At 37.5% G+C, this 22,961-nt stretch overlaps 1 protein-coding gene across 3 annotated transcripts in view; it reads left to right on the top strand.

The window, feature by feature from the left end:
- Nucleotides 1–22,610, top strand: part of pik3ap1 (phosphoinositide-3-kinase adaptor protein 1) — a 36,781-nt gene extending 14,171 nt beyond the window's left edge. Inside the window, exons 1-17 of one of the 3 annotated variants that reach the window (XM_034898649.1) lie at nt 10,280–10,540; nt 11,368–11,772; nt 12,271–12,515; nt 12,675–12,819; nt 12,921–13,063; nt 13,145–13,277; nt 13,401–13,597; nt 13,710–13,887; nt 13,965–14,027; nt 14,141–14,389; nt 14,479–14,535; nt 16,045–16,238; nt 16,331–16,403; nt 16,629–16,796; nt 19,021–19,091; nt 19,803–19,903; nt 21,897–22,610. In XM_034898649.1, the coding sequence (XP_034754540.1) occupies nt 10,510–10,540; nt 11,368–11,772; nt 12,271–12,515; nt 12,675–12,819; nt 12,921–13,063; nt 13,145–13,277; nt 13,401–13,597; nt 13,710–13,887; nt 13,965–14,027; nt 14,141–14,389; nt 14,479–14,535; nt 16,045–16,238; nt 16,331–16,403; nt 16,629–16,796; nt 19,021–19,091; nt 19,803–19,903; nt 21,897–22,014 (2,571 nt within the window). In that variant the 5' untranslated portion in view covers nt 10,280–10,509 and the 3' untranslated portion in view covers nt 22,015–22,610. Of the gene's footprint in view, nt 1–10,279; nt 10,541–11,361; nt 11,773–12,270; nt 12,516–12,674; nt 12,820–12,920; nt 13,064–13,144; nt 13,278–13,400; nt 13,598–13,709; nt 13,888–13,964; nt 14,028–14,140; nt 14,390–14,478; nt 14,536–16,044; nt 16,239–16,330; nt 16,404–16,628; nt 16,797–19,020; nt 19,092–19,802; nt 19,904–21,896 lie in introns of those variants that run through there. The other 2 variants (XM_034898648.1, XM_034898650.1) reach the window with 2 other exon arrangements.
- Nucleotides 22,611–22,961: the final 351 nt, after the last annotated feature.

Here is a 22,961-nt window from a genome sequence, read left to right as displayed (position 1 = left end):
TATAACTTGTGGTAAAAGACTACATTTGGCCATTCTTTCCAGCTACATATAATAAAAAAATGTACTTCATTGAGATGAAAATCTCTCTGATAATTACTGTTTGTAACAACAGTAGCTTATGTCAGTCAGGAAAGCCCATAGCAATACCTTCTGCAATAATGTCTGCATTTATAGATCACTGGCAAGATTGCTACCTGGTATTCAGCTGTAGGCTTCAAAGAATTCAAATCACACAATGTTGTCACTCTTTTCATCTAGTTTAATGACACTATTAATTGGATTTGTAATGATGTTTAAAGCAAACTTATTTCAACAGACCTCTCTCAGGCATTGGCCTTCATGATAACGATGAATAGTGCATGTCTGGCATACACTAGCTGTGGATTAGATGAAGGTGTTTTATAGTATTTGTAGTGGAGCTCTGACCTCTTGTGCCTCATTGTGGAAGTGCAAAATCCTCATGCTACACTAGCAGTGGTGGTAATGACAAGCTCTGTAATGCAATATCTTTGCAAGTATGCACTTTCATTTTCAAAATTAAAGCTCTTTCACACTTGCTCCACATGAAGTACTTTATGAACCCCTCAGGTGACTTCCAGAAAGAAACGTCACAATAGTCACTGTACGTAGGGACTGGTTGACATTTTGAAAAACCCAAAGAAATGTTCCGTAAGGATCCATTTATGGACTGTTCACACTGGAACTGTGGAGGAACCTTTATCAACTTATGAAATGGGCACATTCGGAGTCGGTGTCATCATCAAGTCTGCATGTAATTAACACATGCCTAGCAGTGCCTGTGGTTCTATTGTTTCACACGGTACATGACCTTTGCCAACATCCCCAACGCAATCTCGTCATTCCTGTCACCCTCCACTGCACACAGTTAAAACAGAAATGCCATTAAATATTCCATAATCCTTCAACAATACTGATGTAACGTCTGTCATACAGTATGTTGTAAAGCAGCAGAATAAGTTACCATTTGCTAAGTTCTACCCGATGTTACTGTTGCTCACTTGGACAAACAACCCGACCCTTAGTGCCAACCAGCAAAACAAAAAGAAGTCTGTCACTCATCACTCTCTCAGAGGCCACATAGAACTCTTGGCAGACAGTTTGTAAAGGATTCCAGGATTAACAGAATGTAAAAAAATGATGAGGAGAGGTTGGTTAATGCTGGTACTTTCTATCACATTACCCACAGTTTACTATATCCTTTTCTACAATAAGGCTAAATTGGTTATGACCTGGTTGAAAATGTGTGCAAATATTTTTCCAATTGGTTCAGTTTCATAAAATCAAGTCTAATGAATGTTCGTTTACCATTGTCAGTGTTAAACTATTTATACAAGAGCATGAGTAATGAGGTAATTACTGGTTAATCAACTATTTTTAACATTCTGTGTCGTCTCCAATAATCACTTTAAGCTGCCTTAAAAGAAGCTTAAGATAGTTATGAATATTACTACCTTAAAACAATTAAATTCCAAAGAAAGCTGGAAGATTTAATCTGTTAACCACCAACATTTTTAGATCAATGCAAAACCTTTTCTCTAAATGTGCTTTTATGGAGTGTTTGACGGTACCTCCAGTTACAAGATTATTCAATTATTATTAAATCTTCTGTAGTGGCATTTTAGGCCTTTATTAGAGTGGACAGTTCACAACATGAAAGCGGATAGAGAGGGGGAACAACAAGCAGCAAAGGGCCGCAGGTCAGAATCAAACATGCAACTGCTGCGTCAATGACTAAGCCCCTGCACATGGGCGCACACTCCTCCAGGCGAGCTACCCAGGCACCCATTCTCAATTCTTATTAAAAATACCACTTAAATTAGTTTCATTCCTGAATGGAAAGAGAAGGTTCTTGAACCATTACTTTTTAGGGTTTGAGGATTCATATGTATTCTCTTGCTGGCTTCTGTGATCTGCGAATCTCAAGCTCTTAAGCGCGTACTTAAGCTAGTACGAGGAAAGTAAAGAGATTCATGAATCCTGCATATTGCTTTTGCTATTGTTGATTCATCTTATGGATCCATCTTTGTTAGCCCAATGAATCATAATGAATCGGGAATCTGTCACATTTACCCCGCAATGAGGGTAGCTGGCAAACTTTCTCTAGAAAATGAAAGTATTATCTTCAAGTAGACACGCACTCAATATAAATAAATAAAGTCACACTTATCTAGTGGCCAGTGTGATTACTGTAGCCAAAGCTGACATCCAAATTGACTGTCTTATCATGTCAAAGTGATTTCAGCTGACTGGAGACTGTAGATGAAAACGAAATGATCTTAAAATAGTAGTTAAAGATTGTGGCTCGATAAGTTGTTCCACAACAGTTTTGATCAATGAAGCATGCATTCAATATATTGCCTATTTAGATATGTGAGATAAACTTAACAGGGCCTCTAAATGATTCAAAAATTATATTTCCCTCAGTACAAGGTAATGACTTCATGGCCTTGTTGAATTCCCAATGTTGGGCCGTATTGTAAATGCTTCAGTAAAATGAGGAGCTCAAAAAGACATATTTTACATACAATATATTTCCTTATGTATCTTGCATTTGATTCAGCTTTTAATGCATGATAACAATTTTTCATTCTAATTTAAATTTCTATTAATTTCTTCATACCATATAAATCAATTTATATTTATATAACCCAGTTGTTAGTGTTTGAAAATGTAAACGAGTATTACACAGTAAGTATATATTCTTGAACAACTCATATGCATGCTGGCCACAGGTCCAGTAAGTGAAAATGGGCCTTTAAGCAGAATTTTAGGACAAAGCTTTGAATACCTCGTCTCTAACAGCCTATGAATTGAATTTGCTTTGCACTCATGCAACATAGCTTGTCAGGTGGGAGCTCCTGCTGTGGAAAATGTCAAAGCTATTTTCCTCTTTACTAGTCAATGCAATGCTTGTTTAATAGTAATTGGAATCTTATCCTACTGTTTGCTCATCATTTCCTGTGCCTAGTTATTCCACACCTAAACTCCATTTAAGTTTTTAATAACATTTTAGAATAGTTCCCATTCAGGTAAACAGAATCTGATTACCTTGATGGATTGGAAATGTATGTCTGACGGTAGTTTATTTGATTTATTTATTCAAGGGGCCTCAAATGGAAGCGATTTAACTGAGGCAAACAAATGGTTGCCGTACCTTTTTCCAAGAGCAGAGTGTTTTACAGTAACTGTGAGATTTTGTATTCTGTTAACCTATGCACTTCTCTATTCCATTGTGAAGAGACACTAAAAACGAAAATAATGTCTGCCAGACTACATTTGTTTTTTGTCAGCATGTCATTGTTGCAACATATAATGGGGTTCCACAATCCACCTGCTAAAGAGAAATATACTGTCCAGTGAGTTAGTTTGTTTGACTTAAGATTCTTTCAAAAACGGAATACCTACACACTCACTGCCAGAGGCCAATGAGCAGGAGTCTCAAACTATTCTGTGATAGTTTTGGATTTCCCTCTCTCCATAAGCCCCTCATTGTGTTAGAGGACCTGCTTTGTACAAGTGCTTGCCAGCTGCTTACCAAATGAGGTTATAGTGTTTCCCTATCAACTGTAAATTTCAATAATTTGTTGGAAGGGCCTCTCACTGTCAGTTTTTATCATATTATCAATGACGACTCAATTTTCCTCTGTCACTCCATCTCAAGCACTGACCCCCGGCCCTATTACAGGCCTGTAATGAAGTGCAATGGAGTGGTAATTGGTCCACATTATACCAGATCAGGTAACATTAGACTTATTTTCTTATCACAATGAGCCCTGCTGGTGACTCTCAATGAGAAACCAAACACAGTTCCTTTCTTATGCAGGCTATCGTCCAAATAACATTTCAGCTCAAGACCCTTTCCCCATTTCAGTTTTCCATTTCAAGATTGCACTCCAGGTCCTCGGATTGTGCTTTGTTTCTAGCTTCCTCCACTTGAAAAGTCTCCCAAAACAGCCTTAGAGGTAGTGCAGATATGAGGTAGTGCTTTCCCGGGATGGGGAAGTACAGTAAATGAGACTGTAACATGACCATCATGTCGGCAAAATTAGACGTACAGTACTCTGCTTCCCCTCTGTCACAGCCTACCTGCCTTGGAGTGCTTGGTACTTAGTAACTTTAGTTTTGATGTTTTTGTGTTGTTGTAGAATTACACGCTTCTCTATGAGCTGAGAAAATTTCATGAGGTTGTGAACCAGTTTCATAGTCTAAAAATACATGTTAAAATATTGCAGCATTTCTGCAGTTGCTAACAAATGACCTTTTAGGAAAAGTTTCACCAAGGAGGCACATAATGTAGACGCTATCGTAATCAAATGCAGTTCAAAAATTGGCCAAATCCATTTTCTCATACCCAATAATTATGTGTCTGCTAAGTGCAATTTCAAATAAAATAAGCCTAACATAGTTAAGCAGTCTCATCTAGGCATGTCTCAGGTAGACTTAAGACTAAAAACAATGGCCGGCCTGGTCAGTAATAAACTCTTTAAACTTCTGTAACATTATTCCATAATCAACATAATCCAGTGCCAACAGAGCAGAATATCACAAACCTGTTAGTCCTTGCTTGAACCTTTGTGCTTGAGAAGCATGTCAGGTCTCTGTTGTTAACTGACGCACGCTCTCTGGCTGAGTCGCTCTGTGTGCTGAAAACACACTGCAGACTAAAAAGACAGGATATTGGATAACAAGGTTAAAATATAGGGGCGAAAATATTCTCTTATTAAACTCAGGCTGCAGGGATTTGATTTGAGCCACCTAATAGATAGTGGTTCCAAGGGAGCCCAAACAAAAGGTAACAGGCCGGTCATGCTTATGGTAGCTAATGGCAGAGTTAGAAGAAATTAGGGGATTCTTTTTCTACAGGAAATTGTACTTAAAGGAGGGTCATGGATCACCCTGCTCTTCAGAAGTCAGAGTGAACTTCTGCTGCGGCCATGAAAAGGTCTCCATTGGAGAAAGAGGTCAAAGCAGAAACAAAACTAATTGTATTATTGGAGAAAGGCAAAGCAGCGTAAATTGATTTTGTGGTTGAAATTCAGACAAGTGAAAAAACTCTGGTCTTGTAATTTCTGAACTCTAATTAAAGAAACTGAAGATTTAGACCAGGGCAAACCTACATGTAATTGCCAGAATAAGCCAAACATCCAGAAAAAAGGTTTAAACCACGAGCCAACAAGGACCAGCTTCTTGGCTTTGATTTGACAGGTGTCTGGTTGATGAAGTAATTCTACAAGAGATGTGATGGTTTGGTGTTTTGTTGTTGGAAGTGGGAAAAGCTGCTTCAGGTGCTGCTTCAGACACCCCTTTGAGTGCTTTGTTGGGCTGCGATCAGGTCCATCCATTCTCACACAAGGACCGTGATCACTGATGATTGCTTTATGTTTTTTGGCATTTACCTCATCTTCCATTTGGTTCAGTAGATCTCAGCCATGCCAGGAAAATATACCTCAAGTGTAGCCTTCAACTCTTTCCGCCTGCTAATATCGCAGTTTTCTCTGTTTAAGTGATCAGTGAATTGAGAGTCAGTACACTTAAGAATTATTGTCATTTTGCGTCATTACAAACAGGTGTAGGGGGTCACACAACAGTAAATGTGACGCATTGCAATGTAGAATTGTCCGCAGAAAGTAGTGTAGGCCACTGTACATGCCATATCCACTACTTTTTTTGTTCCATTGAATTTAAAGGCACCATATAGCGCATAAACTCCATAGTACATTCAACCTCCCAATTCAAATAAGATCTTTATAACTACTCCATAAATGAGTAAAGTACTTGTATTGTATTTCCTTTAACAATAGAAGTCCAAAGAAAGACAGGCTGCGTCCACATACCCATAAAAGGTATGTACTCTACCTCGGGAGACCCATCTGTTCCAAGGAAGTTTTTCCTCGCCACTGTCGCACTGTTGTTTGCTCTGGAGGAAACTACTAGAACTGTTGGGTCCTTGTAAATTCTGGAGTGTGGTCTATCTGTATAGTGTCTTGAGATAACTCTTGTTATGAATTGATACTATGAATAAAATTTAATTGAATTAAATCTGTTAAACTCCTGAAGTTCGCTGACGACACAACAGCCATCAGCCTCATCCGGGACGGTGATGACTCGGCCTACAGACGGGAGGTTGATCAGCTGGCTCTCTGGTGCGGTCACAACTACACAGGAAACGGGCAGGAAACATGACTGCAGACCCATCTCACATCGGACACAACCTGTTCCAGCTTCTCCCCTCTGGTAGGCGCTACAGAAAACTGTACGCCAAAACCAGCAGACTCAGGAACAGTTTCTACCCACAAGCCATCTCTCTGATGAACAGGTGACTTCTGACTCCCAGTGTCAGGTTCAATTTCTGTGCAATAACCCAGCAACACTGTCTCTAATCAGTCTGATTACTGGTTCCACTTATATATTAATCATTCTCTATTTTAGAGCGGTTCATACTGTTCAGATTGTAATATAATACTTCTATAATAATATATTATTATTCATTCATTATTCTCATTCTCTATTTCAAAGCTGTTCAGAGTTGTTCATACTGTTCATTTTGTAATATAATACTTATATAATAGCATACTATTATTTAATCCAGCACCCTTTGCACTGTGCTCCATAGTTTAAATAATAATAATTAATTATTTCTAATAATAATTTTCTCCTGCATACTTTGCATTCTTCATTGCAATATAGTCTTGACCTGTTTATAGTGTTTCTTATATATTTCTGTTTATAGTGTGTATATATATATTTTGTTTTGTATGAGTAAGCTCATTGTGAGCAATATGATCCAAAGCAAAATTCCTTGTATGTGTCCTCATACCTGGCAAATAAAGCTGATTCTGATGCTGATGTCCATATTCTTCCAGCAGAGCAAAACAATCCTCCTGGCCTGCAGGAGTCCAAACAGTTGTCCAGTGTTGATGTGCCATGGGGATGTTATTTATAGTTCACGCCACCTTTCATCCTAAGGGGATAAGAAAAAGTTGGTTTTTGAAATAGTTTTCTTTTCCAATGGAGTTGCTGCCAAGTAAAGATGCTCAACCCAACTCCCAACAGTTGTAGATACTTTGTTAAGTCTGTCAAACCAATTCAAAGGATGTAAATAATTGCTAAACTGCTAAAGTATTTTACCATACCTATATAGAGGTACCTGCCTTGTAGTGACTGCTTTGTTCTGGTAGTTGTCTGCATAGTGACTGGTGATGGAGCTGGTCTTTTGGATGGTGTTAGTGATTGTCTGCTGCCCTCTAGTGGTTATATAAGTGTGGATCCTTGGGTTGTAGTGATGAGCTGTTGCATGTTAAAATAAAAGTTGTTTTGGAATCTAAAACTTCACTTGCAGCAGTAATTGGGACACAACACAGGCGATTCATTCAGCTTGTTTAAGTTAAGAAATACATTGTGTGTATGTGTGTTTAATCTTTTTAGTCAGCATTTGAGCACACAAATACCTGTACAGTATTCATAGTATTTAATTTAATTTTTAATTGTAATTTGTTTATTAATCCCCAATGGGGAAATTACAATTTACACTTTGTGTAGACACTTTGTTAGTAAAATCATAATAATATTAAAGATGATATTATTAACAGTTTCATCCTAAAAATCTATACAGCATAAAGCCTAAAAATACACCCTCAGAAAATTACCTTCACTTTTGATACATAGTGTATTTTCATTGATTGATATTTTTATTATGTGTCATGCTACTAAGTTGCCCATCCTATTCAAAATTACATAACATCAATACAACAATGATTTATCCAACAGCTTCCGGTCCAACATCCACAACAACAGTCTCCATTTGCACAAAACAAAGAAGAAATAAAACCTACAACAGCCACAACACAACACTACTACCCATACATTTACCAACACCAAACACCTCATACACAAAACAAACCACAACCCATTTAAAAAAAAACAAGTAAAATAAAAAAAACAGGGAATGTCACTTTCACCAATGCTTGTTCTAAAACTTCTGCAAATAAAAAGGTTTTATTTTCAAACTACCAAACTAACAGATCGATATGCCTCATCTCTTTTACTTCAACTTTGTTAAATAATCGCAATCTTCAATCATAATATGGACAGTACAAAGCAAAATTAACTTCCTTTTCAATTGTATTGAGATCACACAAAAAAACTGTCTGTCTTCCTCACTGGTGCCCGACCAATATCCTGTTTCACTCTAGACACAGATCTTTTCATCATGGACAGGTTAGAGTTTGCATCTTTCTCAAAACCAAACTCGTGTCATCAATCTATAAATTCTAAGTTCTGATGTGTTCCAAATCTCTCTATTTATCTCTCTAACAGTGTCTTTAATCACATCAATAGCCACCTTTTCTTGCATAAAATATTGTTATTTAAGTCCTGTCCTCTGAAATAACATGGATGTGCTGAGCCCAAGGCCCACCCATCTGCTTGTCCCATGTTACAACACATGCACGATATAGTGTAACACAGGTGGAGTAACCCACATCATAAAGTTTTAATCTTAGCTACAACTCCCATAAGAGCCCTGCACAATGGTACCTTTCACAACATTTAAATGCTCTTCAAGATAAAAAAAAACAGATATTTTTTTATATATATGAGTTTGTGTAATTCAGGTATTTATCTCCAAAACAAAACTGAAACTTACTTAGTGACTGTAATGGAGACCTAAAGTGCAATAATTGAAAGTCGCCATTTCTTACACCAAGCAAAAGCATTGTTTGTACATTTTCTTCAGTTTCTGCAAGTATAACAAGATCATCTGCATAAGAAGGGCACTCACTGGCGCCTGGCTAGCTCACCTGGTGGAGTGGGCGCCCATATATAGATGTTTACTCCGCAGGGGGACGCAGTGGCCGCGGGTTTGACTCCGACCTGTGTCCCTTTGCTGCATGTCATTACCCCTCTCTCTCCCCTTTTTAATCTAAGCTTTCCTGTATAAATAAAGGCCTAAAAAGTGCCCCACAAAATAATCTTAAACAGAAGGCCACTCAAAGTTTTCCTCTTCATGTCTCACTCCACATTCTAGTTGTTTATCGACATTAACCAAACCATTTATGTAATCTGGAAAAGTACATATGTTCAAAGCAGGCCCTTCCTTTCTAAATCCATTTTGCGCAACATGTTTGTCTTCTCAATAAAGTGTGTTTGTCTTTTATTAGGTATTGAGGAATACAGTTTGTATGCTATACTCAACAAACTAATTGCTCTATACTTTAGGGGTACTCTGGGATCGTCCTTGGTAGATTTTACAATTTGATTTATAATCAATTGACACCAAAGGGAGGGCAAAATTCCAAAACAGTTTTTCGGGGATCTTAAAACTTCAATAGGTGTATCTTCAATACCTGTAGCTAATCAATTCTGGAACTCTTCCATTGTAATTTCACAATTTAGCTCTTCATTGCTAATACTCTATTTGTGCCATGTCATCTTCCATTTGATGTTTTGTTAAACATACATCCCTATAAACATACCTCTTTAGTATCTCCTTTTCTATAATCTGTATGTTTTATCAAATTGGTATATGTGGATCTTATAGTTTTCCAAGAGATGCCGTTTTTCTATTTTTTTGCAATTATTTTTATTATATCCCTCAAAAAGTGATACATATACCAGCATATTGTGTAATTTCATACTCCAATCAGCGCACCAATCCAACTATTAACAGTAACAATACCTCTACTCCACAGAATCTTAAACTTCATACATCCTCATACTCATACCTTAACATACACATCTCCCCACACTGTTGACACACAAACCCAACCACCCACACCCACCCACCCATACACACCTACCAGCCTCCCCTACACATGCTCCAGCTCTCAATCTACATACCTAGTCTTTATTTCTTAGCTATTAAATTTACATTTATGAGATGGGGGATGACACGCAGCAAAGGGCCGCAGGTCAGATTGGAGATATTATTATTATTATATTATTATTATTTGCTCACATTATTACTCGGACTTTGAAACTTTAGACTCATTACACCTCGTGTAGGAAGTGAAAAAACAGAAGAAGCATATGACTCGCACAACAGGTAAACTGTGTGTGTCTGTGTGTGTGTGTGTTTCCTACATAAAGACTAGGATGAATTGGTTTTCTACATCAAGGTTTAACACAGTATCCCCGTAAATTACCCCTTTTTTTGTTTTATTTCACTTTTTCCTTAAAATGATCTACGTACTATCTACAAATGACTAATGAAAAGCAGCAAAGGGTATGTGTAATCAAAGACCTGTTGCACGCCATAACACCACTGCAGCTTATTTTCTCACTTCTTCAACTGTTTCAGGAAGTGGGCAGTATCACCAAAATCAGGAAACTACGTGTTGCTATTAATACAACTGAGCAAAGTTCTATAGCTGGTGAAAGGTAATGTAGTTTCAGTTGAAGAGGAAAGAAGCTTTAGTAAGCTTGACAAACCAAAAGGACATATTTGGGCAAACAATGCGTCTTACGGGGTAATTTTCTGCACTTTTGACCATGGAAGAGCCCATCTCGAGTATTGAGTCAGGTAAATGTGACATTTCTTCTACCGTCTTTTTAGTTAGTTTCTGGTGGCGGAAATATACCCAAATGAAAGCAATCTTTTATACAATATGGATTCCTCTTTTAGAATGTTTTCTCTTTTCTTTTGAAATATGTTTATTTAATTAGACTTTATTTAACTTATTTAACGTTCATTGACAAGTTTTTTTCTGAGCTAAATAAAGAGCTGAATAAAGAGGAAGCAATCATCTTATAAGCATATGTCGGTTATTTAAGTATTTCCCACACGTCTAAATTTGAATGTTGTTATCGGTCTATTAAGAAACAGATGGCAAGTCTCTCTGCCCTGTCATCAGTGGGAACCGGGATGAAGGTGAAATAGTCGTGTTGGGTTTCTTTCCCAGTTAGCGTGTACATGGGTAAACTTGACGTGATTAAACACTGTAATGAGTCACACAAAATTACTCTGACCAGTGTTGACGCAGTGCAATGTTTGCACAACTCCTTGTTGGCTCGGCACTGAAAAATCAAACAAATCGGACATTCATTCTGTAACCACAGTGACCTTGACGTTTCACAGCTGGACAGCTGGTATGTTGTGGAGCATTTCCATGACAAACATTACCTGCTGCAACATGGAGACCAACACATAAAATGATCAGTGTCATGTCATCAGTGGAATGTTTGAGCTGTACAGGATTGTGATTCATTTCACGTGGTTAGGTTGGATCAGCAGTGTTTGAGGAACTAATGAATATTATTTTCCAGTTTTATACTTTGTTTAGGCAGTATGGAAAGTGTTTTGAATGCATGCACTGTACTTTCTAATCACACTAACGTATTCAGTTTCAGCACATGAGCTGTTAATTCTGCACACAGCTGAGGCAAAGGAATGGGCAGCGTATTTGCAGCAGATCTTGAAATCGTCCCAAAATTTTTGCAAAAGCTCTATTTTGCTGTATGCGGTCAACCCAGATGATCAGCTCTACGGATGTGACTTTGAATATTTCCAAAGCTGCAAGTGCACTGTGGTGCTCCTCACGGGAGAAATCCTGAACATGCTCTGTGACCCTGAACTGCAGGGAGCACTTGAGAGACTCCTTTATCCTCCACATAGAGTGGTGGCACTCCTCTTTAGCTTGCCAGAGGATGACATACTGACGGAGTACTTCAAAGACTGGCCAAGCTGGAGAAAACTCTACGCTGACGACGATCCTGCTGTCTACATTTCCACCATTTTGGAGTCCATTACTGACAGTATGCAAAACTTATCACCCTTTTTTTGAATAATTATTCTATTATTATTTCAGTTTTGCCTTTAACACTTTGGTGGTGTTATTTTTATAGCTAGATTGTTTTCTGAAGCTTTTCCTAGTAGGTTACAACTTTTAAGAAATTTAGATAAGTGGCTTTGAGGCCCAAAGAGCAAACAGAATCAAAGAGTCACTTCACCCGAATTACAAAAAGACTTAACATCTCACTTACCTTAAGATAAATATTGTACTGCATCTGGTGGTCAAGATCTGACAACAAATTGTAACTCATCAGCATCTCGATTGTCCTTGTGAATACTGTTCACAGAGAGGGCTGTGGTTTATCAAATGGTTTTAAAAACACAAATGAAATTCTATATCTTCATTGTGTTGTGTCTAATACCTCAAACTTCAGCATTTAGAACTGAAACTATCAGCAGAGAAAAGGTATTTTTTGCACACAAGCGTTTGGATAATAACATCTTTGCTTTTTTATTCAAAGGCGCACAAATCGAGGCCGAACATAAGAGCGAAGCTGTAGCTGCAACAGAGTTTCACATCCCAGCAGCATTTTCAATGGAAAATCCCATTGTTGATGAAACAGAGGAACTGGTGTCAGAAGAGCAACAGGAAACTGTCCTGAAGGATGAAGAAGCAGTGAGCACAGGGTATTCAACAAGTGAGGAACTGTATACACCCACATACCTCACCTGTCTCACCGTTCAACCAAACAGAGTTCTGTGTGGGGTAAGACTGTAATTACTGAAGCAATTACATCATACAAACATCAAGTCATATTACAGTATTTTCAACAATGTTTTTCTAGAAATTAAATTGTAAACTCCTAGTTGAAAATAATTACTTAGAGGCTCTATTACTTCTATTTTCCCTATTTAATTTTTTAAGGAACAGGAGAAAATTTTTATCATTTTCACGCATAAAGTAGATGATCAGTCAGTACCAGAGGTAGAGTTTTCATCTGAAAATGCCGCTGTGAAAAGGGTCCCAGGCACTGTGGACAATGAATACACCATAAGTGTTACTGCACCTGGTAAGTATCGCCAGAAACCCATCATACCTTTATTGTCATTTCAGTGTTGATGGCAAGAAACGTTAATCTGAAATCACTGTACTTTCTTTTTCCCCCACTAGACATGCCTGCTGGAGTTGTATCACTCACCATGTACACTGACCAATGCTGTGTCAGCTTGACGTCCGTTACATACTACACCAATATGGGAGAAGTCAGTCGGTATCTTGAAAATGCTACTGATCCCGTTAACTTCATCTGCCAGGTGTGCCATTATCTCATATGATAAAGTGTTTTTCTACTGTTGAAAGCTCTTCAGGTTATGCATGTCATTTTGTACTTTCAGGCCTTCAACTTGATGACTAATGCAACTGAATCGCTGGACAAAATGCTAACTGACTCGTTTAAGTCCAGAATGCCTGCAACTAGTCTTCAGCGGTTTGGAATCAGACAGATTGAAGTAGACAATATGGCATCTTGTGAGTACAAAAACACAAAAAAGCTGATTTATTTTGATGAAACCTCACAGAGTGAAAGCAGCTTTTAGGAGTCAACATGCCGTCGTACAAATTGTTTTATCGGATTGCTTTTTGGAACTTCAGATCAGCGCAACGAGGAGCTTCCCACGCTGCTCCACTTTGCTGCTAAATACGGCCTTAAGAAGCTGACCACCGTTCTCCTTCAATGTCCTGGGGCTCTGCAGGCTTACAGCGTGATGAACAAGTATGGAGACTACCCAAACACGCTGGCAGAGAAGAGTGGCTTCTCTGATCTCAGACAGTTCATGGATGAATTTGTTGTAAGTCCAGTGATGTTATTTTCATGCAGCATCCAACAATGTGTTGCATATTATCTTTTTGCATGTCTTTTTTCTCAGTGTTTGCCCGTCTCTTGTGTTCTGACAAATCTAGGAGACAGCAGACATGCTCAAGTCTCACATTGAAGACTCCGTCAACACAGAAGATGGTGTAGAAGTGTATGAGTCGATGTCAACGGCCACTGATGATATCATGATGAAGTACTCTGGTTGCTCAGAGGACATATATGAGTCAATGCTGGGGATTGACCCTGAATGTGCAGAGGACCTATGTAAGATTAACATGATTTCATTTATTGATCTACAAGAATTATGGTTAAACTGTTACTGATTCTGATGTTTTTTCCAGATGAGGTGATGACCGCAGTGGGCAAGAACCCAGAGGAAGCTATGCTTAGGAAGTTCTTCCAAGGTATACCTTGATATATCTCAATAACTAAAGTAACGATCTCCAATTGCAATATGTGTAATATAGTAAAGTATATATATATATATAATATAGTATGGTTATATTGTGTCCTTCAGCAAAACCACATGCCAGTGTTAACCAGGACAACAATAGGCACCTTAAAAGTGAGGAAGAGGAGAAAGATAATGACTTAGATCAAATTGAAGAAGAGGAGGATCCATACAACATCTGCCCAGAGGATATCTACGATACTGTGGATAGAAACGAAACCTATAACCCAGCAATACTGAACCGTCCTCCAGCCCCCATCCCCAGACCTAAGTCTGAGTCTGAACCTGAAAAGCCTATGCCCTACATCTCTAGAGGTATTGAGCAGGCTTTTTCTCTTTCCTCAAAAATTTTCAGATTTCATAAAACTGTTCTGTATGCCAAAAAAACTCAATATCTCTGTCAGTATTTTCAGATAAAACTACGTCCCAGAGTAAAACCCTGGAAATGGGATATCCTGCAGGTATTCTTTTTTGTTCTCAAGTCTGTTTTTACATTTCAAGTTGATAAGATCATTTTAAACTATTTTTATAGTTTGTTATTTATTGTAATACAATGAGTTATTAATCTCCTTGGCTGTATTCAACCTCAGTAAAGAAGGAGCCAGGTATTGGTTTTAATTTTGGAAAATACTAAAAAGGTTAATGAAAGAGGCTTAGCACTTTACTACACATTGTTACTTCACAAAAGCTTGAGTTAATAATCAACATTACCTAAGATATTCCAATGACACCAGTGTTACTATTTACTATTTGTTTAGTACAGTGTGTTTGTTCATAAATCCCTCTTGAGAGTACGTGTGGTATACACAATCTTAAAATTTTACCTCTATCAAATCAGTAGTGGAATGTACAGTAGGGACGTACATTTATTCAACTTCTGTAAAAAATTGTACCTTTATTTCTTTTCAGTATTTCCATATTATGTTACTATACACTTCACTGCAATTTGGAGGCAAAGCTGTTCTTTATACTCTTCTACATTTGTCTAACAGCTTCGGTTCCTAGTTGCTTTACAGATTCAGATTACGAATACAAAATATAAATGAACTAATACATTATGATATGATATTATAAGTTGAGCTACCAAGCAGTAGATAATTTAATTTAGTACATCATTTATTTTAACGATAGCCCGGAATTGATCTGATGCCGATGGAAATTCCGCTGGATTTTACTCATTTAGGCCGGATATCTGTTACCTTGTGCTTTCTTTGTGTTGACATTTTAAACTTGAGTGGATTTCTGAGGACTATGGTTAACTGCTCCTCAGATCTCCGCAGGGTAAATCCAGACAGCTAGCTAGACTACGTGTCCAATCAGAGTTGTCTGTTGCACGAATAAACGTACCAACCTTTGTACGTACTCGTTTCTCTCATTCCGGAATGCTGTGTGGACTTGCCAGAGCCTCCTCTGCAGCGCTGTGGAGGAAGGTCTGGCACTGCAACACTAATTCAACTATAATCCAGTAATTTAATATGTATGACTTTTGATGGTAATCATTTAGCAGTTTTTCCGTACTGTAAATCCATTTTTTTCCTTTCATAATTAAATGCACTTATTTAAAAAGTAAAAAAATTCGGAAATACCCTTTAGGTTTTAAATTCAAATTTTTTTTGCTGGCCACTATACAATATACTATACTGTAGTTATTTTGGTAGGCTAGCTGGTTCATTTCTGTCATCCAAATATGTCAGATAGACCTTTAAATACTGTGCTTCATACATCAGTGCTTCTTTGACTCTGCCTAGTGAACCGAGGAGCCTAGTTCTGCTGATAAGTACATCAGCTTTCTACAAGGAACAGTTGTAGCCTACAACTTAAAAAAAAATAACAAAAGAAAACAGCCTTTTATTTTGACTTCACATTGTCTTTTCTATTTACTAGGCCTGACATAATGCAAAGTGGAACACTTCACGATATTTGATACCTCCTCTGTTTTTGTTAAATGACAACCTTTTCCACCCATCCAGCTCAGCCTGTAGCGCCCCCCCACCCTCCTGTTTATGACCCCTATGCTGGGATGAAGACACCTGGACAGAGACAGCTCATATCTCTGCAGGAGAGGGTGAAGGTGGGGGAAATCACCGTGGATGAAGCTGTCCAAGAGTTCAAGGCCTGGCAGTTTGACCATGAGCGGAGGTCCAGCTCCATACGCTATCAGCAGGTAGATCAACGATACAAACTTTACGTCTCTCACGTGCTGATTCGTGTTCAGGAAATGGATCTAAATTGTGCGTGCTGTTTGTTTTTCTTCAGGAAAATCTGAAGCGATTACGAGAAAGCATCAACAGACGTCACAAAGAGAGAGAGAAGACCGGAAAGGAGCTTGGTATTTTGACTATTTATTATTGAAATGTTTATTTTATTTATTATGACTCAAATGGGTCTAATGCAACTTAAATACAGTATATCTCCACAATGAACTGTCTATAAGCATATATTACAGTTAAAAATTATTACATTTTGGACAGCATATAGCGGAAAATCACATCCTGTTGTGAAGAAAAAAAAGAAATAAGAAACTAATATTTGATGTGGTCTCCTCCCTTTTAAGATTATGAGATAAGTGCTCCGCTGCAGAGGAACTTATACTGGGGCTCTAATGTGACGTTAGAGTGCTCTGTGTATGAGCCGGCACCCAGCATGGTGGCGGCCCCTCCTCCAGTGACTCAGAGTATCCAGAGAAGCACTTGGAAGACCGGTAGCACGTCCAGCACCTCAAGTGAGTCCATGCTTTTTTGTTGTTTGTTATTTTTGCAACTCTATGGTCAGTGGTCAGAACTACTAACTAACTACTAACTAACTAAACATTAAACAGCAACTTAACAGGAAGGACCAAAGTGTAGGTTTTCAACTCTTTCTTCTTGTGTTTGCGTGACTTTCTTCCCACTTTCCAATTACATGTCTAAACGTTTCAAATGTAAGTGACTGTTGCTCTGTAAAGGATTGGTGACCTGTCCGTGGTGTCTGCACCTGCTTGCTGTTTGGGGTCTTGCTTCCACATAACCCAGGCAAGCGGGTAACGTAAATAGCCATAAGCCAAAGAAACCCAGAAAGGATGCAGGAGGAGAAAATAATACTCACATAGTGGAATTTGGGGGCACTGGTAATATTAGAAGCAGCAATATTTGCTGCTGTTTAAGTTTTTTTTTAAACAGCTTGAATTTTCCACTTTGTTTCATCTTGGGTAATAGGATGTAAAATAATTGATGATACAGTAAATCCAGTGGAATTATCTAAAATTACATCAGGTAGTAGAGTAAAGGGTCTCAACTCAGGAATGTTTCTTTCATATAGCCACTAAAGCGTTATTTGTCAATAAATACATTTCTCCTTAACCCTCATGTTGTCTTCCTGTCAAAATTGAAAATCAACACTTTTGTTGATGCTTTTTAATCAATGTTTTTAACTTTCCTTATGTTTTGTCCGTTTTTTCAATGTTTCTCACTTTTTGACGTTTAACACTATGCAACACTAACTTATTTACTTTAGTTTTACAGTTATTTTTTGAATTTGTGGTCAATAAACCTAATTTTAGGAAATTATATCTAATGTTTGAGTTAGAAAAGCAGAAATTAGTAATTATTTTGACTAAATTTAAAGGAATGAGTGTTGATGGATAATCACAGACTGGAGTATGTCAACTGTTAGTCAAAAACACTTCAATTTGTTTCCAAATGATATAAAATTGAATAAGACACCCCAAAATTTGTGAAAGTAGAGATTTGTACTTGCCAAAGAGCATTGTGTGGAATCAATCGTGTTATTTTGGGTATTTACAATTGGGTTATTAAAAAGAACATTGATATAGGACAATGGGTCAATTTGACCCGAGGACAACATGAGGATTAAAGTGTCTACCCTTGTCAAAAGAAAATAGTAATAGTCATGATAATGGTGGCCATCTCAGTACGAGTGAGAGAACGTTTTGGTTTGCCTCGCCTTTGTTTCACAACACGAAACAAGCCATACAGTAGCTTCCTTATTCAGTTTGGGGACCTGAACCTTTTAGAGCTGTTACTCAGTTGCAAGAAAAAACAAAGATCTCTTAACACGCCCTCTGAAGGCAAATTAGATCATTTGGGAGATTCAATTATGAATTACTCAATTATTCATAGACAAAATTACACAATTTTCCTGAAAACACTCCAGAGAGCGATTCTGCTTGAATGTTTTGCCCTTTAAAAGAAAACTGGACTGAAATGTTAAAATGTCCCTGACATATATTCTATTCTACATATTCTATTTTAAAAGTCTGAGTGGTCTCAGGTTACACTTTGAGATATAAAACAACAATCCCTCTCTTACAGCCCACAAAAAAAATCCCACAGTCAGATTACCGTTTAACAAATAAGCCTAGTTTGTTAAGAAGATCTGGCCGCCTCTTATCAGATCATTAATCAATCCGCAACAGACATTGCATGTTTAACTTAAATTAGTTGTTTTAGTTATGGTTTTCACTACTCCTTTTATGTTTATGTTGTTTTCAGGCAAGCTATTTTAGAATAGTATGGGCATTGAACTGTTCTTTAGTATAATTTTGGGATATATGTATGTTTTATGAAATAACGATTATTTTAATTTCCTTTACTTTGTATCATTTTTAATTAAAAAAAAAAAAGAAGAAGAAAAAAGAAAAATACATGTTGGAAAAGCACACACACCATGCTTTCAAAAATGCTATGTTGAGAGGTTGCAGAATATACTGAGGGCCTCATGATTCTTATGCTCACAGATTAAGTCTGTCGGTTCTCTGTTTAATCCCTCCCTGCAGTCACGTTATGCAACTATAACGTCTTTGTTGTGAGACTCAAAAATAAAATAAAAAATGTCACTATTGGTGCCGAGGTCTAACGCCACAATTCACCACAAGCACTTACCTCTCAGAAACATGAAATCCTGTGTTTTCCTCAACCCGTTACTTTTTCTTCTTTTCATTCCTTCAGGTACTGAGAGCAACAGACTCAGCACTCACAGCACCATTAGCTACAGCAGCGGGACAGAGCCTGACTTTGAGGTGAACCCGAAATAACAACAATCTTCACATAGACTCAATTTAAGCCTTTTTTTCTGCATTACCGAAGCTTTACTTTCTCTTGTGGTCCTACTTGTCTCACCGTGCATGACAGAGACAAAGAGTCTAGTGTTGAGTTTCATTCTACAGTCACCAGCTACTTCAGTTCCTAAAATACATACAAGTAAAGATACTTATACTATACTATTTATAGTTTAAAGGTTTTGAAAATACTTAAAATTGCAGGATTTATGTTTTTCTTTTTTGGGAAAGCTTGTTTGGCATTCATTGTTTTGCACTTACTGCTACATGGTTTCTCAGGAATCTCCGATTGAAAACCCTACTCATATCCTAAGAGTCTTATATCTGAGTAAGGTAGATACACCTGCAACCAACAACTCATTTCTTTATTTATTCATGTTTAATATTTTTTGGATTAATCAATTAAGCATTTGGTCAAAATTTTCCTAAAGCCCAGGGTGATATCTTCAAACTGTCCGTTTTGTCCAACCATCAGTCTAATACAATTCAGAAATTATCAAAAAAAAAGTTGTGGATTAGGAAGTTGGTTCCGTTGATCCAGTTATTGATTTATTGACCAATTGTTTCAGATGGGATGTGGAGCATAGTGGAATGATGGGTTTGTTGTATGTGTTTTCATTTGAGTTGTCACAGTTGTACAGTACATTTGATTTCTTTTGTTCTTTCTAAAAGGACACAATAGAAGGTGTCCCTCCTCCACCACGACCTCCACGGCAGTCTGATGCTGCATCCCTCAATGTTCCACCCATGATTCCTCCACGGATCCCAGAAAGGTCAGTTTAAAGTTTACTGATGTAACAATGCAGAACATTACAATATAGTTCAATAAAATTGTATACAAAACAATACGAAGTAGCAAATGTACCGTATTGAAACAATGCAATGCCTAATAGCAATTCTAATGGTGTGTGAACGTGTGACAGAAACACACAGAGACCAATAATAAATCTACAGGCAGTGATGACTGAAAGAGGAAATGCTCACCCACCAATGATTCACAGTTGTGTGGGGGAGGAAGCCAAATGTGAGAAAGCGACAAAGACGTTGATGTTCATTCTGTGTAAACGTACATAAATATCTACACAGAGGCGAAAGAGCACATGCTAAAAAACAACAACATGAAATTAAAGTTCAAAGATCAAAGTGACTCTAAAAGTGGTTTGATTGTTAACTACAACTGCACTGAATTCCTGTAACTTCCAGAAACTCCCTAGTCTGATTATGTTATCTTTATTTCTTCAGCTATTGAACATATTTTATCTATTGTGTTATAATGTTGGCTACAGTATTGTCTTTCTTGTTCATGTTGCCGTTTGTGCATGAAGAATCTTTTTTGTCTCTAAACCTAAACCTGTCTCTAAAAGGGTCAAATAATGACAAAGGGAAATTAACACCTACAGCACACCATGCTAAGAAGGTTTGAGGTGCTGCAAATAGTGAGATGGTAATCTTATTGGTGAGTGTGTGTTCTATAGGTTTTTGGTGAGACCGTATGGATGAACTAGAGAGTTCAGCTGAAAGTTAGCACTAATGATGAAGTGATTCAGGGGATTTGGGGTGTTTTTGTTTGCCTCATTTATTTTCTCAGCTGTACTGTTACGAACAGCATCCCAAGTGTAACATGATACAATTCAAAGATGCTGTGATGGGATACAATATCATACATAACAAGTAAATAAACGCAACACAGCTTGACCGATCCTAAATGATACCAAACATTAAAAACAATATTCAACATGAAGCAACACAATATGACACAATGACTATGATATACTGTACCGATTATTGGGTCAGAACATTGCCCTACAAAGGCTAAATGCCATAATGACATGTTTATTTAAGATGATTAACTTAAAGACTACAATCTTTGTCTTTTTGAAAATGAGTAGGCCATAGAAATATCTGCCGCAACAGTGATGTTCAGTTACTACAAAACAGAACTAAAAAACAAACCACAGTAACTGCACTCAGGTTTGGTAATCTGTGGACGGAAGAACTCGCCATCACACAAGCACAGCCAACCAAACAAATCAAGAACTGTATAAAGTGAAAGCTAACTGGTGAGATAGCCATTGCTAGCTTACTGTAGCTAAAACTACAGCTACATTTACAGATTGTCCCCTACACTGTTATCTGTAATTTAAAAAATGTCATTTTTGATTAATGGACATCTTGGTTACTCATTTTGTTACCACACATAACAAAATAAAGCAGTATCTAAATCCAATAGTAATAAACCCCACAATCAAACTCCTAAAGCTAACTTGCTAAGCAGGGTAGCAGTAACCACCATTTGAGCTTTTGACGTGAGTAGAATTCATGTGATTTGTTGTATTTGCTACCTAGTCATAGCATTTCTGTGATTATTGCTTCTGCTACGTTTAGTTGTTGATGATCACGATGTGGACCTCATAGTTTACCCACAATTTACGGGGCAGCTGTGGCTCAGTGGTAGAGCGGTTGCCTGCCAATTGGAAGGTTGGTGGTTTGATACCCGCCCCTGCAGTCATTGTCGAAGTGTCCTTGGTCAAGACACTGAAGCAACTGAAGTTGCCCCCGGTGCTGCGCATCGGAGTGTGTGAGTGTTTATCGGATGAGCAGGTGGCACCTTGTACGGCAGCCCCGGCCACAGTGTATGAATGTGTGTGAATGGTGAATGTTTCCTGCAGATGTAAAAGCGCTTTGAGCAGTCGTTAAGACTGGAAAAGCGCTATATAAATACAGCACATTTACATTTACTGTACTCCTACATACTGTTTCCTGTAGGGTGGCAGAGAAGAAGAATGAGCGCTACATATCCTGCCCAACTCGTGCACTTCCTCAAAGACCAACTCAGAGACACACAAACTCAGCAGCACCTCCCATACCTCGCCGCCTGCGGTGATCAACACGTCTACTTCTGCTGGGTTAAGTTTTAAAGTTAGTAGTATTTTAAGAGGGATGGAAGAATCACAAAGACAGGATTAATAAAAATGAATACACACAGAGAGACAGTTTGTTTTCACTTTGTGTGTTTTTCCTTTTATTAATTGTATGTATCAGTGTCCCTAACAGCGTAATTCAGTTCACATAATGTGTGTGTGTATGTGTGTGTGTGTGTGTGTGTCTGTGTGTGTACGTGTGTGTGTGTGTGTGTGTGTGTGTGTATGTATGTTCTTACTGTTATAGGTCTTAATTAAATGTGTTGGGGAATAATTGGTTTTGAATTGAAATCTTAATTATACTTGATCATGCTATGTTATGATGAAGTTTATGATATTCCTTTTATTGTTTATCTTTTACCTTAAATTATGTCACCATTATATATACAAAGGAATATAAATACCTACAATTTGGGTTTTTGATATTTGTATAACTTTATTGAATTTGGAGAATTCATGCAAGTATGATAGTAACCTTTAGGAATTCAGTTTTATAGTATATTAGACTTTGTGTAACTTTTGAATTTTATAATGAAACATAAAAATGCATTCCATTATACACTTAAATGTGTTTCTGTTGTAATTTTACTTGTATTGGTTTATTTCTTGTGCAATATGAGGTTTGGTCACTTGATGGCGATCCGTATTCTGTTTGGATCTGTATGTGAAAACTTTTTCCAAGTTGGTTGATTTTCTTTTATTAAGCATGCAGCAGTTTAATTAATTTACAAATGACTTCACTGTTATGAATATAAATGAATCTTGAATAACAAAACTGTCCCCTCTAAAGTTCTGGGAGGAGAGAAATGTAAAGTGTGAGGGAGTGTAGTCCCTCACACTACGGCTTCTGGTCAAAACTTTCAAAGTAAAATCGTTGCTAATAAAATACATAGCATCAAAATGAAAGATT

Source organism: Etheostoma cragini, chromosome 17 (assembly GCF_013103735.1).
Source record: "Etheostoma cragini isolate CJK2018 chromosome 17, CSU_Ecrag_1.0, whole genome shotgun sequence".
Taxonomy (NCBI): Eukaryota; Metazoa; Chordata; class Actinopteri; order Perciformes; family Percidae; genus Etheostoma; species Etheostoma cragini.
This window is presented reverse-complemented; position numbering and strand designations above follow the sequence as displayed.